The sequence below is a fragment of the Diabrotica undecimpunctata genome, unplaced genomic scaffold (assembly GCF_040954645.1).
Source record: "Diabrotica undecimpunctata isolate CICGRU unplaced genomic scaffold, icDiaUnde3 ctg00000568.1, whole genome shotgun sequence".
Lineage (NCBI taxonomy): Eukaryota > Metazoa > Arthropoda > Insecta > Coleoptera > Chrysomelidae > Diabrotica > Diabrotica undecimpunctata.
Window position 1 is genome coordinate 545,889 of NW_027311885.1, and position 14,107 is coordinate 559,995.

Sequence of the window (14,107 nt, forward strand, 5' to 3'; positions counted from 1 at the left end):
TACACTATTTCCACGATCTCAGCAAAATAAAATAAACTCTTACGTACAAACCAAAAACAGTTAGAATGTACACATAACCTTAATCTCCAAAATAAAAATAAATAAATTTACTGTCAACTTGCTTTTGGAATATAATACGCTTGCGCTATATAGAATTCGATAGGTCTCTGGAGATAGAAACGAAACGACCAAAATAATAGCATTCATGCGACAATGCGGATGTACGGAGTGCCGACGTTGTAGAATCTTCTCTATATGTAGAATACTACATGGCACAGAGTCCCACTGCTGATCACTATTCAGGGGGGTTCAACTTCAATCCGTAAAATGTAATCATTGAATTACTTACAGAACACACCACCAAGCGCTATTTTCGATAGATTCTGTAGATCACAAAACATTATTAATGTTTTGTGCTAAAATAACTGTCGTCTGTCGACTCGAATGTCGAATATTAATTGATGTTGATGACTAATGATTGTTTAGTATAGGCAAAGAATATAAAGTCGATCCGCCGGATCTTTGCACATCGTCATCATTCTTATTATAGGAAATAAATCAAAACATGTGAGTCAAACGTATGTCGGCTATAAGAATTATTATAAAAATTAGAAAATGGCTAATATTACAATTGACGTTTTTATACTTCTCTTTTATTTCATTTATTGCATTTAGAAAACTGGATACGTATACATTTATGAACGTGATTTTTCAATTTTTGGAAACCTATAGGTTGTCCAATAACATCTACAGTAAATAAATATTTAAACCATAGTAATAAGAAATTAAAGTATTTTTATTGAATATAAGCAAATATATGGTACTGACATATCGTCAGATGTCAGATGATGTTCCTGTTGCTGGTAAATATCGGTTTAGATTTAAGAAGGTTACGAAAAAGAATAGTAACAAAAATGTGATATGAGAAGACTAAAATGTGAGTAAACAAAAGAGACGTTTTTAAAGATTAGATAAGAACATCTAATAGAAAAAAGAGAAAAAGAACAGTCAGATGAATGACAAGATACTGCAACTCATGAAAAAAAATCAAAGAACAACACAAGAATGTACAACAATATTCACAGACAAATAAGAACACAAATACGAAAGGCCCAAGAAAATTGGTTAAAATCACAGTGTGAAGAAATATATTTATTGAAAGAAAAACACGATACGTTTAAAATGCATAAACAAGCAGCTGGTCTTTAGAAATTAAATACAGCTAACAAACTGCGAGATCAACAGAGAAACATCATCACAGATAAAAATCAAGAAATTTGCATATGGACCAAGTTTATCAAAGAACTCTGATGATAGTAGATCGCAACAACCTCCATCCCACATATGTAATGACCACTTACAAATCACATCAAATGAAGTGGAAAAGGCAATATTACAACCAAAAGATGGCAAAGCTCCTGGACCTGACAATGCACATGCTGATCATAAAACTATTTAACACCAACGGTACTCAACTCCTAATAAAAATATTTAATGAACCAAGAACATGGCTGAAGTCACGCCGACGTTTATTGCTGTACCAAAGAAAACAAAATCCGTATCCTGCAGTGATTTGCCGACCATCAGCTTAATGAACCATCTTTTAAAGTTATTTCTAAAAATCATACATCAAAGAATATATAGACTGTGCGAAGAAAAATTCAGCCGTAGTACAAAGTTTAGTTTTCGGAATGCAGTGGGTACGAGAGAGGCTCTCTTTAGCATAAAAAGGCTATTTCAACGATGTAGAGATGTGAACTGCAATACATATGCATGCTTCATTGATTACCATAAAGCATTCAGGTTAATGAACAGAAAGAGTAAAAATTGGGACCATTCCTTAGAAATTAAATGTAGGATAGAGAAAGCCAAATCTACATTTCAAAAATGGCTAAGCTATTCAAATGTCATGATTTATTCACACCCATAAAAATCAGGTTACTACCATGTTATATCTTTCGTATACTATTGTACGGAGTTGAGTCGTGGACTTTCACAGACACTACCTGCAGGAACATTGAGGCTTTCGAAATGTGGCTTTATCGTCGAATCCTGAAGATATCTTATACCGGTCACGTTACTAATCAGGACGTTTTATTAAGAATGGAAAAAGAATATCAGCTGATAACCACAATAAAAACAGCCAAAATAGAATACCTTGGTCACATCATTAGCAACAACGAAATATATGAATTGCTGCAACTAATTTTACAGGAAAAAGTAGATGGAAAACGAGGCTCAGGAAGGCGAAGGATTTCCTGGCTGAAGAATCTATGTATGTGGTTCAACACAACAAATATTTTCAGACCAGCAGTGTGCAAAGTACAAATTGTCATGATAGTCGCCAATATCCGAAACGGGTAGACACTACAAGAAGATCTAAAAAACTGAATATAAATCTACTCCAGTGCTCCATCATCTTGATAATTTTGTTTATTCAGTGTTAAATATGGTTTTCAGACTTAAGTAATCACTTTGTTTTAAAAAATGGTCATACAAAAATTAACACAACGAATTTCAAATAAAGAAATCTATGCATAATAAATTAAAAAATAGAAAACTTGAGCTGGGTAAAAAAGAATTTATTATAACAATAATATAATTTAAATATTTATTGAAGCCTCATACACTATACAGCCATGTAGCCAATCATAAATTTAAGAATTCTTCACTGTCAGAATCTGAGCCACTCATATTACCAGTGTCTATTATGATTGGTTTAATGTTAGTGTCAACCATATTTTTTTCTCGGATATACCACTTTGTAATAATTTCATGAGTATGTTTCACACATTTTTCCCAAATTTCTGTGTTACATTGGTTTAGTGCCTCTTTCCACATATTTATAACAGCATTATCAGAATGTCCATCTCTACCAAGATTCTTATTGTAATATGACTTGCAGTTTGCCCAAATTAATTCAACAGCGTTGAATTCACAGTGATAAGGAGGTAGTCTCAACACTTCATGGCCGTGTTCTTTTAGTAGTTCATGCTAACAGATGTTTTGCCAATAAATGCAACTTCTTTATCCCTTAATTCATTACTTATACTTTGCAGAGTAACATGTTTCTCTAAAAAAAAAAGAACAGATAAGTACAGAATAAACCACACTGTTATAACTAGTTCAATGAAAAAGAAGTAATACTTTGATTTTATAAAACTATAAATTATTTCAAATTAAAAAACTCACAAGAAAATTGACTTAATATCCATTAATGTATTCAGCAGAAATTTTCTTAAACTACTCTCAACAATCTTTTTTACAACATACATTTATATAAAGTATTGATTAAAAAGTACCTTCTGGTTATCATGGTACATGATACCATTATCTTATGGTATATCAAATTCAGATTGAAGAAATTTTTAACTACTTACTTTGTTGGTACATGTCGTATACTGTATTACGCACTGCCATTTTTGATCCCTCAGACAGATCAGTTGTTTTGTTTTTCGGATGAGGTCTACTTTTGCCTGGCTTTGAAACAATGTGATTATTTTCTTTCCTTTTAATAATTGTACATACTGTTCGTCGTTATATTTTTAATGCAGCAGCTACTCTCTTAAATAAAGAATTGTTTAATGATTTTCATAAACGAACATACATTTCAATATGTTACCTGTTGAACAGACGAAAATGGCTCCAAAGGCCCTCCATTTACTTTTTCTAATTCGAAATACTCCAACACATTCAACACAAGTTGCTAAGCTTGAGAAGTTAAAGGCTTGCCAGGCATACTCTAAAAATAAAAACCTTTAAAAATATTTCATATTGTCCGTTGACGTAGTTTTAGCTATATTTAAATAATTAATGTCAATTTAGAGGTTAAAAAAATTTATTATTCGTTATTAGCTAATACATGAATTCTTACCTTAATAAATTGAACACGAAGGTAAGGGTTAGTCGTTATAACAACTGTTTGTTAAAAATATGTATATTTAAAGTATGAAAAAGGATTGATTATTTAAATCAAACGAAAATAATTTATAAAAATATTACACTCTGTCAAAACAAAATTTCCAATTGTCATGTCAATTGTAAGTAGACGAATCAATCAGAGATCATTGTTCTATGGCTGTCTTTGTTCAATGCATGGTGTTGTGTATGGACAGGCGGTTTAAGTTAATAAACTCCATTCGCTTAGCTCGGGCATATTTTGACAGATTCATTGTCGGAAACCTACAACACAACAATTCCTACTTCTCAGTATTAATAGCTCAAGTATCCTGCTATTACAGACTTCTTTCTTTAAAAAAAGAAGAATTATTCTAAATAGTCGAAGTGTATACTAAACCCATCAAATTTTGGGTAGTATATATTTAAAAAATATATATTTAGTTGTTATAATTTAACATAACTATTTATTATATGGTGCAGATAAATAAATATTGATTGTCGGTAATTCGCAAAGTTCTATTTTATTTACTACTTAGTTTGTTTACTATTAATATTGGCTATGAGTATGGGTGCTTGGTTGTATAGTAATTTCCAGCCACTTTTAGTCTGTCAAAAAGTAACTAACTTCGCAAAAAAATAATTACTAAATTCACTACACAGTTCGGACTGGGATTAGCGAACCGAGTTTAGTTTTAGTTTCTGTGAGTAGGAAAGAGACGTAACATAAAAAATAATTCGTGAATAATGTCATACTTGTGCAAAGATCCGGCGGACCGACTGTAGACGCTTATAGAAGAGCAGTTCAAATGGGCGATTTGGTTACGGTTTATACTTTAAAAGAGGGTGGCTGCATAAACTCACAGCGTGGTGCCGTGGCCGTCGGCTTAAAACTATCATGAAAATTTCATAATGAAATATGTAGTTAGGGGGAAGTGGGAAAGGAGTACGAACGGGTAACTTTGCATCTACGCCTAAACAAATTTCGATGCCATTGATTTGCAAACTGTCTTTTTTTTGTTTTTTCACAATAAAATCTTTATTTTCAATATATTAAATTGTTAAATTTTTAATTTTAAAACTTAAAAATGTATGATATTTACAATATTCAAAGTATTTATTTTTTTAATTGTATAACTTTGAATTAAAAATTGGTTTGTTCCAACACAACGAAAAACCGTCACATAACTTTTTATTATACTGTTTTTCTGCCCAGAAATTAAAGAAACAATTTTAAAAAATTTCAATTTAAAAAAAAAGTATTCAATGAAACTTTTTACTAAATTATGAAATTTTCCATTTCGCCAAAACTTCCATTTCATCCATAATTTTTCAATAACAACAAAAAGCATTCCTGATTTATTTTTGAAATAACAAAATAAACTTTAACAGTACATTTTAATGAATAGTACCTATATGTGAAAGTTTTTACGCTGTATGGGTACTATTTAATCTTGTTTTAAAATAACAACTAATAGTATCTAAAACATAATTTTCACAATGAATGAATATTGGTGAAATTATTACAATATAGTCTTAAACTGATTTATACTTAAGATTTGTACATATTTCAATTAAAAATTTGAATTATAATAATTTTTCTAAAAAGATTAATTTATTAAAAGTTAAAATAATATTATTTTCTTTAAACAATTTTATAAAACGCAAAAATTTAATCCTATTCTACGACCACGCGGCATCTACATATAAAAATATCTAAACTTGCATTTATTGCCCCACTCTTTCATATTTTAGAAGCAAACCGCTCCTTAGTGGTACCACGTGCAACACGTGCGTTCCACTCGTCCCACTTTTCTTTATCTATGTCACATCTTTTGCTATGCTCAAAAATAACAGTGAAAAATTCTTCTATAAGCGTCTATATTCTTTGACCTAACCCTCAATTTTAGTACAGAAATGTCATGAATGACATTTCTCTCAACATGTTGGATGGAGGTAGCGATACATTTTTACGTTACGCTACCAAATTTGACAGGCCGCTCCGGAAGTAGCGTATCGGTAGCGGTTTGATTTTGCAGACTTTTACTCAACAGTTGTGGACTGTGGAGCAGCTCCGTCTGCTGAACGCGCCCAATGGTAGAGCCACAGCTGACATGACCGCTCCTTAGTGGTACCACGTGCAACACGTGCGTTCCACTCGTCCCACTTTTCTTTACCTATGTCCCACTTTTTGCTACCTTTCAAAAATAACTGAACAATTCTTCTATAAGCGTCTATATTCTTTGGTATAGACGTGGGTAGAAGAAAGATATTATTTGTTTTAGTTAAAAGTGGTGTTAGATCAAGGAATATCGTATTTATAATTAGAATATTGAAATATCATATTTGGGATTAGAATATTAATTGTTTAGTTAAGGCGTGGTATAAGGATATTTGTTTTTTTTTAAGTTAAGTTAGAAGTTATTGTTACATTAGGAAATTTCATTTACTACAGCTGTTTAATATCCAGGTATGTAATATGATTCTAATAATATATAATCAAATATTAAATTACCCTAGTTCGGTTTGGGTTCTTGGGTATATTTAAGTGTCCTACCCTGACTTAAAACTGCTGAGCCATCTGGGTTGTTTTGTTCTAATACAGTTTTGTGTCCTAGTCCAAAACTTTGCAACAATCATAGGTAAAACTTGATAGTTCCAGTTCCGAAATATAAAAACTCGTTTAAAAATATTTACTTGAGTAATTGTATCCCACATTAAGTTATAGCTTTAAATGTTTTAGGAAAACATGGGGCCATGGAACAAAAAATGTGCCATAATGGGATGCGAAGATAGGAATTCACCACGGCACAGGTTTCCGTTGCCTAACAAATTTCCTGATCGTTTTAAAATGTGGTTAGAGACCACTGGTAACTCGACTTTGATGATGAAAGACAAACAATTGATTTATAGATCGGAAAGAATCTGTGATGTACATTTTGCAGACCATCACAGAGGGCCTAATAGAACACTTACAGTGTTTGCAATACCCACAAAACGTTGTCCTATAATATCATCATCACCTGTTGAAATACTTACTACTTCTGGTCAAAGTAAAGATGTTAACTTTCCTTCAACATCAGCCAAAGACCATACATATTCGATTCCAACTACAGTTTGCCAAAGTGCAGAGATTCATTTACCGTCAACATCATCTGCAGTGACTTACGAAACACCAAGCACTTGCTTACAAGGGATCACAAGGAAAAAAAAATGTAAGTAATATTTAGATGTTAATAGTTACAGAAACTAATTGGTAGTGACCATCTTGGTAACACTGGTAACTAGAAATGTGTGATTGTGAGAGGTTTTATTTTCTAAATATTGTTTATTGAAATCTATGGTCTTTATTTAGTTAAATTACAACACATTTTCATCAATATACTTAAATGTGTTTTATTAATAAACTATTATGGAATGGAATAATGATATATATCCTGCAAAAGTATGTCATAACACAGAATAATATTAAGTACCTACTAAAAGTATAACACAGAATAAAATTAAGTACCTACTAAAAGTTTTTTAATTTTATCTTTTGGTTTATATTAAACATTGAAGAAAAAAACAAAAATTTGCTGCACAAGTGTGTATGGTGAGCATATTGAAGAAGAGGTACAATTTTTATTTTTTGGTAGTTGACATTGAAGTATATTTGTAATAAGTCTATTTGGGTTAGGCATTTTGTCTTTAAAATTTTAAAATGATTTCTGGTGATGCTGTAAGTGTGAAACAAAGTACAAAATTTACAATAATCTGTAAAGACTTATTCATATTTTAGAGAATATTTGCGTGGCTTTTTGGACAAATATAATTCAGAAAAAACCGACCACAGGTGGGATTTGAACCTAAGGATTACCAGGTTCAAATCCGTAGTGGTCAGTTTTTTCTAAATTATCTAAAAAATTATCGAAACAAGAAACCTATGTTGTACTTATTTATATTAGTAATAAAAACATTTTGTTTCAGTTTCATTTACTTTGCTCAAAGAGTTGGGAGTAAACAAAACAAAAAATCTCACAGTTAGGGAAGCAGCCTTATACAATAGAGCGAAAAAAATTAGTAACAGTTTTTCTATGTATAAAAGAAGAAATCAAAGTAAAAAACGTTTCACTATGGAAGAGACTATTAATAACATGACCAAAGACCTGGATCCCCATGTAGCAAATTTTTTAAAGTTGCAAATAAAAGCCTCAAAATTTAAACCAAAAGGGCGACGGTACAATTTGGAAGAGAAAGTTCTTGGATTGATTTTGCAGAGACAAAGTCCCAAGAGCTACAAGTTATTTGGGAAATTATTTGCAACTCCATCCAAAAACACTTTGAATCATATGCTCAATCGTATTCCAATTGATGCAGGAATTAATGAAACTATTTTTAGAAACTTAAAACAGAATGTAGCCAAATTGAGTAAACGAGATAAAGTATGTATTTTAATGTTCGATGAAATGGCTTTACAACCACACTTGGACCTAAATGCCAAAAATAGAGAATTTGATGGATTTGTAGATTGTGGTGATGAAAGAAATAACAAATTTGCTGATCATGCCCAAGTTTTTATGATAAAAGGTGGGTATATGTTTGTAAAATAAAGAGAGTTTATTATTATTATAAACTGTTCAAATTTTGATTGTTATATACAGTCAGACTTATTCATATGTTATGATATCAAGAATTGTAACTTTGCATACAAATTCAATATATTTTAAGTTATATCTATTAAATACTACAAATACATTTTTTATGGGTTAATAGGGATTATGGGTGTCTTATATGTCAGATCTTAAAGGATGAATAAATCTTTTATTATTATTATTATTATAGTTGCATCATTTGTTATAGGTATTACAAAAAAATGGAAACAGCCAGTTGCCTACACATTCTCACAAGGAACCACTACTACAATTGATTTAGTTAGGCAAATCAAGGGAATTATAGTAGAGTGTGAAAAAGCTGGTCTTACAGTAGTTGCCACTGTGTCTGATCAAGGATCTACAAATGTAGGAGCCATAAATTATTTAGTAAAATATAATGCCTCCCAAGAGAATACATTAAAAAAAATAAAATTGTATGAAATAAATGGTCACCCAATAGTGCACATATATGATCCTCCACATTTACTAAAAGGCATTAGGAACAATCTTATGACCAAAAAATTGTTTTGGAAAAAAAATAACAATCTTGTAATAGGCGATTGGGCTGACATTGTAATGACCTATGAAATAGATAATGATATCGGAAGATTTAGAGCACTGAACAAAATTCATAAGGGGCACGTTTATGCCAAATACATGAAAAAGATGAAAGTTTCTCATGCCGCTCAAGTTTTCAGCCATACGATGGCATCAATTATGAATCTCTTTTTACGAAAAGGTAAGTTTTACACAGTATACAAGAACAACTAAGTACTAACTTCACATTTATTACTGATTGTGCTGCTTTTAAAAGTATTTAAAAATACTTAATTTTCAGTACTTCACATATTGTTACATACTTTCACTTAAATAGTAAAATTTTAACACAATTTATTTATTTGGATCAATATAAAGTTTAGTTGCCAATGGGTTTTTTCCATCTGATTCAACACATCCAATTGAACTACTTTAACTTGAAAATGTAACTTTAAACAGTCACAATTAAATTTTTTATTAGACGCAGACCATTAAACTGACATTTTCAAGCAGACATAGTTCCATAGGATTTGTTTAATGGGATGGAAATGGCGCATTGAAAATATACTCTATAACTAATAGAAAGGTCCGCACGAGGAAGTTTTATGGAAAAATAACATTACCTTATAAAATGTGGTAGATATTTATAAGGTAATGTTATTTTCCAACATAACTTCCTATTTTGCAGACCCTGGCTAATGTAATTATTTTACAAAATAAATTTTGTTGCATATTGAAAACCATTACTTTTTATTGTGACATGGGAAATAAAACAAACATCATTTTTTAGGTGTATCTTCAAATGATGGCAAATTAGTGCTACAGAGAAATTCTCTCGGAACTGTTTCTGTACTACAGTTTTTTGATTCCCTTTTTGATAGTGTTAATGGACACACATTGTATCCAAGTGCAGGGAAAAAACTGAAATGTGCTGTCAAAGAAGGAAGTGGGCATATCAATTTTTGGAATACGGCCAAGCAGCATCTCAGTATTTTTTAAATAAAAAAAACCAACTTGTTAGGGTACCTTCCCTACATAACTGGGAGGTGACAATTAATGGACTGGAACATCTAAGCCACTATCTGAGAGTAAAGCACGAAATTTCCTTTTATAGACCAAGAGATGTTAATCAGGACCCCCTGGAAAATTTCTTTGGGCAAGTTCGACAGCACGGAGGGAGGAATGTTAACCCTACCGTGCAAAATTTTAAAAACCATTTTAAAACATTGTTGGTCAACAATATGGTTAACCGGCATTCATTGTCTTCCAATTGTGAAAGGGATGGATCAACAGCGGAGTCTTTGATCAATGGTGTGAGACATTTAGTAACACAGGGTGTGGAAGAGGAATGTAATGAAGAAAACCTCAATATTACCGAATTTGAGTTTTTGGTTTTCACCTACCATGAATCTAATTACTTGGATAAGTTCTGAAGCTATTTTCTTGTGGCATTTTAAATTAATTACTATTTAACTGGGAATAAGCCACAATTAAAGGTTAAAATACGTTTATTGACGTTTCAATTTCCACTTCGGAAATCGTTCTCAAAATACAAACATTAGTAAATTAAACAAATTTTGTTTTTGTTACTTAGTGAAAAATTCTTCTAATAATTTAATTTTATCTGACTCATCTATATTGACAATTCAGACATACATTATACATTTTAAAGTAGACGACTTTAAAATGATATTGCCAATATTGTTGAGTTGCGTTCCTGGGACGACTTTACTTATAAGATAGTTCATTCGATTACATGAAATCAACTTTAACTTGAGAATATCCGTCAGAAAAGATCATAACATGTAATTCGTCTTTAAAAAGACAAATACATGCCATGATGACTGTAAAATTCTCCTGTTAGTGATTCCATAGTAAATTATGAGGGAAAAACCAGGAAAAAAACCTCATAATACTATCCCGACATGGTAAGTATTTGATCTTGCATTTATTTTACCTTCAATAAATACCAAATTCCGATTTTATATGTTTGTTATTTAAAAAATATAAATGATGTATTCTCCATATGTTACTGACTTACCAATACTGGTATTTTCTTTTTAATAACTTCCTTTTTATATAATAATATAGTTCGTATTACCGGTAAATCTCCGTTTAACGTTTTATCTGCCCTAGCGACTCAAAATAGATTAATTTACGATTGCATAATCGATTTTTTGACCAAATGTAATATTTTTCTTTAGTTAAAAAAAAAAAAAAAATTGGTTTTTACTTTTTACCTTTGTTTTCTCTAATTTATATGTTTAATCCTATTTACCGTGGCCTAGTTCTGTGTATGTTATATATTATAATGTCCTGATGGTCCCCTGGACGTGAAACGAGTGACCCATGTTAATTGTATATGTTTATGGATATATATGTGTATGTATTATTTATATTTTTTCTCTTCTTTTTGTTAAATGTTGTAAATTTATCTATTTTAGTCTATTCGATTGCAAATAACTCAAAAACTTTTTACTGTACCTAATGAGATTAAAAGATTATGTAACTGGCTGTATGGCAAACAGCCGAAGCCATAAAAATAAAATAAAAAAAAAAAAAAAAAAAAAACTTCCTCTTTCAATATGGGTTCTTCTTTATCGTTTATATCATTTAGGAATGTGTCCAACAACTCTGATCCATGAGGCCATATTGAGAATACATCATCTACATATCTCCACCATACTGAGGGTTTTAAATTTTGTTTAGAAATAATATTTGTTTCAAAATCTTCCATAAATATATCGGCTAATAATGGAGATAAACTAGAGCCCATTGCTAGTCCAAAACTTTGTTTATAGAATTCATTATTTAGTTGAAAATATGTATTATCAGTACATACTGTTATTAACTCCATTATAGCTGATATATTTAGTCTTGTTCTAGTTGCCAATGTATCATCACTCTCTAATTTTGTCTTGACTATATTTAAAGTCTTATCTAATGGCACATTCGTAAATAAACTATTTATGTCAAAACTTACTAAAGTATTATTTGAATTAAATTCAATATTTGGTAATTTATTTAAAAAATGTTGTGTATTTTTTATAAATGTGTCATTTTTATTTGCAATTGGTTTTAAAATATTTAATAAAAATTTTTGATAGTTCACTACAAGGAGAATTCATGGTACTACAAATATTGAAAGAGGAAGTTATTAAAAAGAAAATACCAGTATTGGTAAGTCAGTAACATATGGAGAATACATCATTTATATTTTTTAAATAACAAACATATAAAATCGGAATTTGGTATTTATTGAAGGTAAAATAAATGCAAGATCAAATACTTACCATGTCGGGATAGTATTATGAGGTTTTTTTCCTGGTTTTTCCCTCATAATTTACTATGGAATCACTAACAGGAGAATTTTACTGTCATCATGGCATGTATTTGTATTTTTAAAGACGAATTACATGTTATGATCTTTTCTGACGGATATTCTCAAGTTAAAGTTGATTTCATGTAATCGAATGAACTATCTTATAAGTAAAGTCGTCCCAGGAACGCAACTCAACAATATTGGCAATATCATTTTAAAGTCGTCTACTTTAAAATGTATAATGTATGTCTGAATTGTCAATATAGATGAGTCAGATAAAATTAAATTATTAGAAGAATTTTTCACTAAGTAACAAAAACAAAATTTGTTTAATTTACTAATGTTTGTATTTTGAGAACGATTTCCGAAGTGGAAATTGAAACGTCAATAAACGTATTTTAACCTTTAATTGTGGCTTATTCCCAGTTAAATAGTAATTTACTTGGATAAGGCTGCATTAGGACATGTGTGTGGTTTTTTGATAAAAAAGTTTAAGAATACTTTGTCAGATTGTACCATTTGCCGTTATAATTTTATTGCAAAGGAAAAACTGCCTATATGGCATGATATAACAAGTATAAAAGAGTATGAAGGGTCTTCTGATAAATTAATGTACTGCTCTGAAAAGTTTATAACGGGCCTTAGTCAAATTCAGACAATTATAAAGGAAATTTTACCTACATTTTGTTATAAAAAAAATTTAATTTCCATGATACAAGTTTTCATTAAAAAACAAGTGCAATTTAAGTTTGAGAGTTGTGAACACTTGCAAACATTACTAAATGCACTCATTGATAAATTTATTTCATTTCTTGCCTTTAATTGGGCTGAAGGGATAAATAAAGTTTTGAGTGGAAAGGGCGAATCCAATGTAGACCCAATATATCGTAATGCAATGAAATATTACAGTGATAGGGTAAAAAGAAAAAATATTACTTAATAAAAAAACATTGCGTGTTTTATTTCATACCTGAGTCCTTATGTATAAGTGGAACAAAATCGTTTTTATTTTTGAATATTTATATCAAAGCGCATTTCAAACAATTTGCCTTTAGTCTGTTGTTTCACAGATCAAAACCAACTACAGATAGATTAACGGCATGGACAATTGTACATGCCTTTCAATATTTTAATACCTACATTAAAATTTGGTTAGGTGCTCTTTTTTTTCACCAAAGAATACCTCTTAGAGATATTCTTTGAGAAGATAAGCGAAGTGCAAAATACACGACGACAAGAGATCAATTTAGATTTGCTTTACAGATTCTGAAACTAAACAGTTTTAGAGTGGGTTTTGCAGTATAAGGTCCGCTTGCCATTATGCTAATTTCAGTACTGAATTTAGCACTAAAAATATTAGTTAGTTGCTCGAGTCGATTTAGTATGAAAAATGTATGTTTAATGTTTGTGTTTGCAACTATCTTAATTTTAATTAGCCTGTAAGCATGCGCTCTACCAATTTTGTATTGACAGTCTAACCTACCTGAAGTTTGTTTTGGTTGTATAATTAGAGTAAAAAAACAAACAGGTAAATAATGATGGTAAAAAAGAAGCTAAAATTATGTGCAGCAGCTGTATTTAATTGTAATAATGATGCTAGCAATTAAGAAAAAAAATCATACACTTCTTAAAAAAAGCGCATATGGAGAAAAAAATGGATCGAGAGAAGAGGGTTGGGCAAAGGAATATTAAATATGTTGAATGAAGAATTATTAGT

General features: G+C 30.5%; 1 protein-coding gene and 1 long non-coding RNA gene across 4 annotated transcripts; one reads left to right on the forward strand and one right to left on the reverse strand.

Annotated features, from left to right (window-relative positions):
* Positions 1–2,597: 2,597 nt before the first annotated feature.
* On the reverse strand, positions 2,598–4,039 carry LOC140431129 (uncharacterized). 3 transcript variants are annotated; one of them, XR_011949619.1, is made up of 3 exons: positions 3,875–4,039; positions 3,381–3,742; positions 2,598–3,073 (listed from the first exon to the last, which is right to left on the reverse strand). It is a non-coding gene; the product is annotated as an uncharacterized lncRNA (long non-coding RNA). The 3 variants fall into 3 exon arrangements; XR_011949618.1 differs by having other exon boundaries at positions 3,381–3,564; positions 3,623–4,039; XR_011949617.1 differs by having other exon boundaries at positions 3,381–4,039.
* Positions 4,040–5,854: 1,815 nt separating this feature from the next.
* LOC140452993 (uncharacterized) lies at positions 5,855–11,639 on the forward strand. The gene is made up of 5 exons (XM_072547298.1): positions 5,855–6,367; positions 6,641–7,112; positions 7,867–8,466; positions 8,740–9,270; positions 9,859–11,639. Exons 2-5 carry the CDS (start codon positions 6,647–6,649, stop codon positions 10,065–10,067), a joined length of 1,806 nt encoding a protein of 601 aa, XP_072403399.1. The 5' UTR covers positions 5,855–6,367; positions 6,641–6,646; the 3' UTR covers positions 10,068–11,639.
* Positions 11,640–14,107: the final 2,468 nt, after the last annotated feature.

What these genes read in the sequence shown, in the direction of transcription:
- LOC140452993 (XM_072547298.1), top strand. Translation starts at nt 6,647, where the DNA reads ATGGGGCCATGGAACAAAAAATGTGCCATAATGGGATGCGAAGATAGG. An exon ending in CCAAGTTTTTATGATAAAAG is followed by an intron (nt 8,467 to 8,739) that starts GTGGGTATATGT and finishes CATTTGTTATAG; the next exon opens with GTATTACAAAAAAATGGAAA. An exon ending in GAATCTCTTTTTACGAAAAG is followed by an intron (nt 9,271 to 9,858) that starts GTAAGTTTTACA and finishes ATCATTTTTTAG; the next exon opens with GTGTATCTTCAAATGATGGC.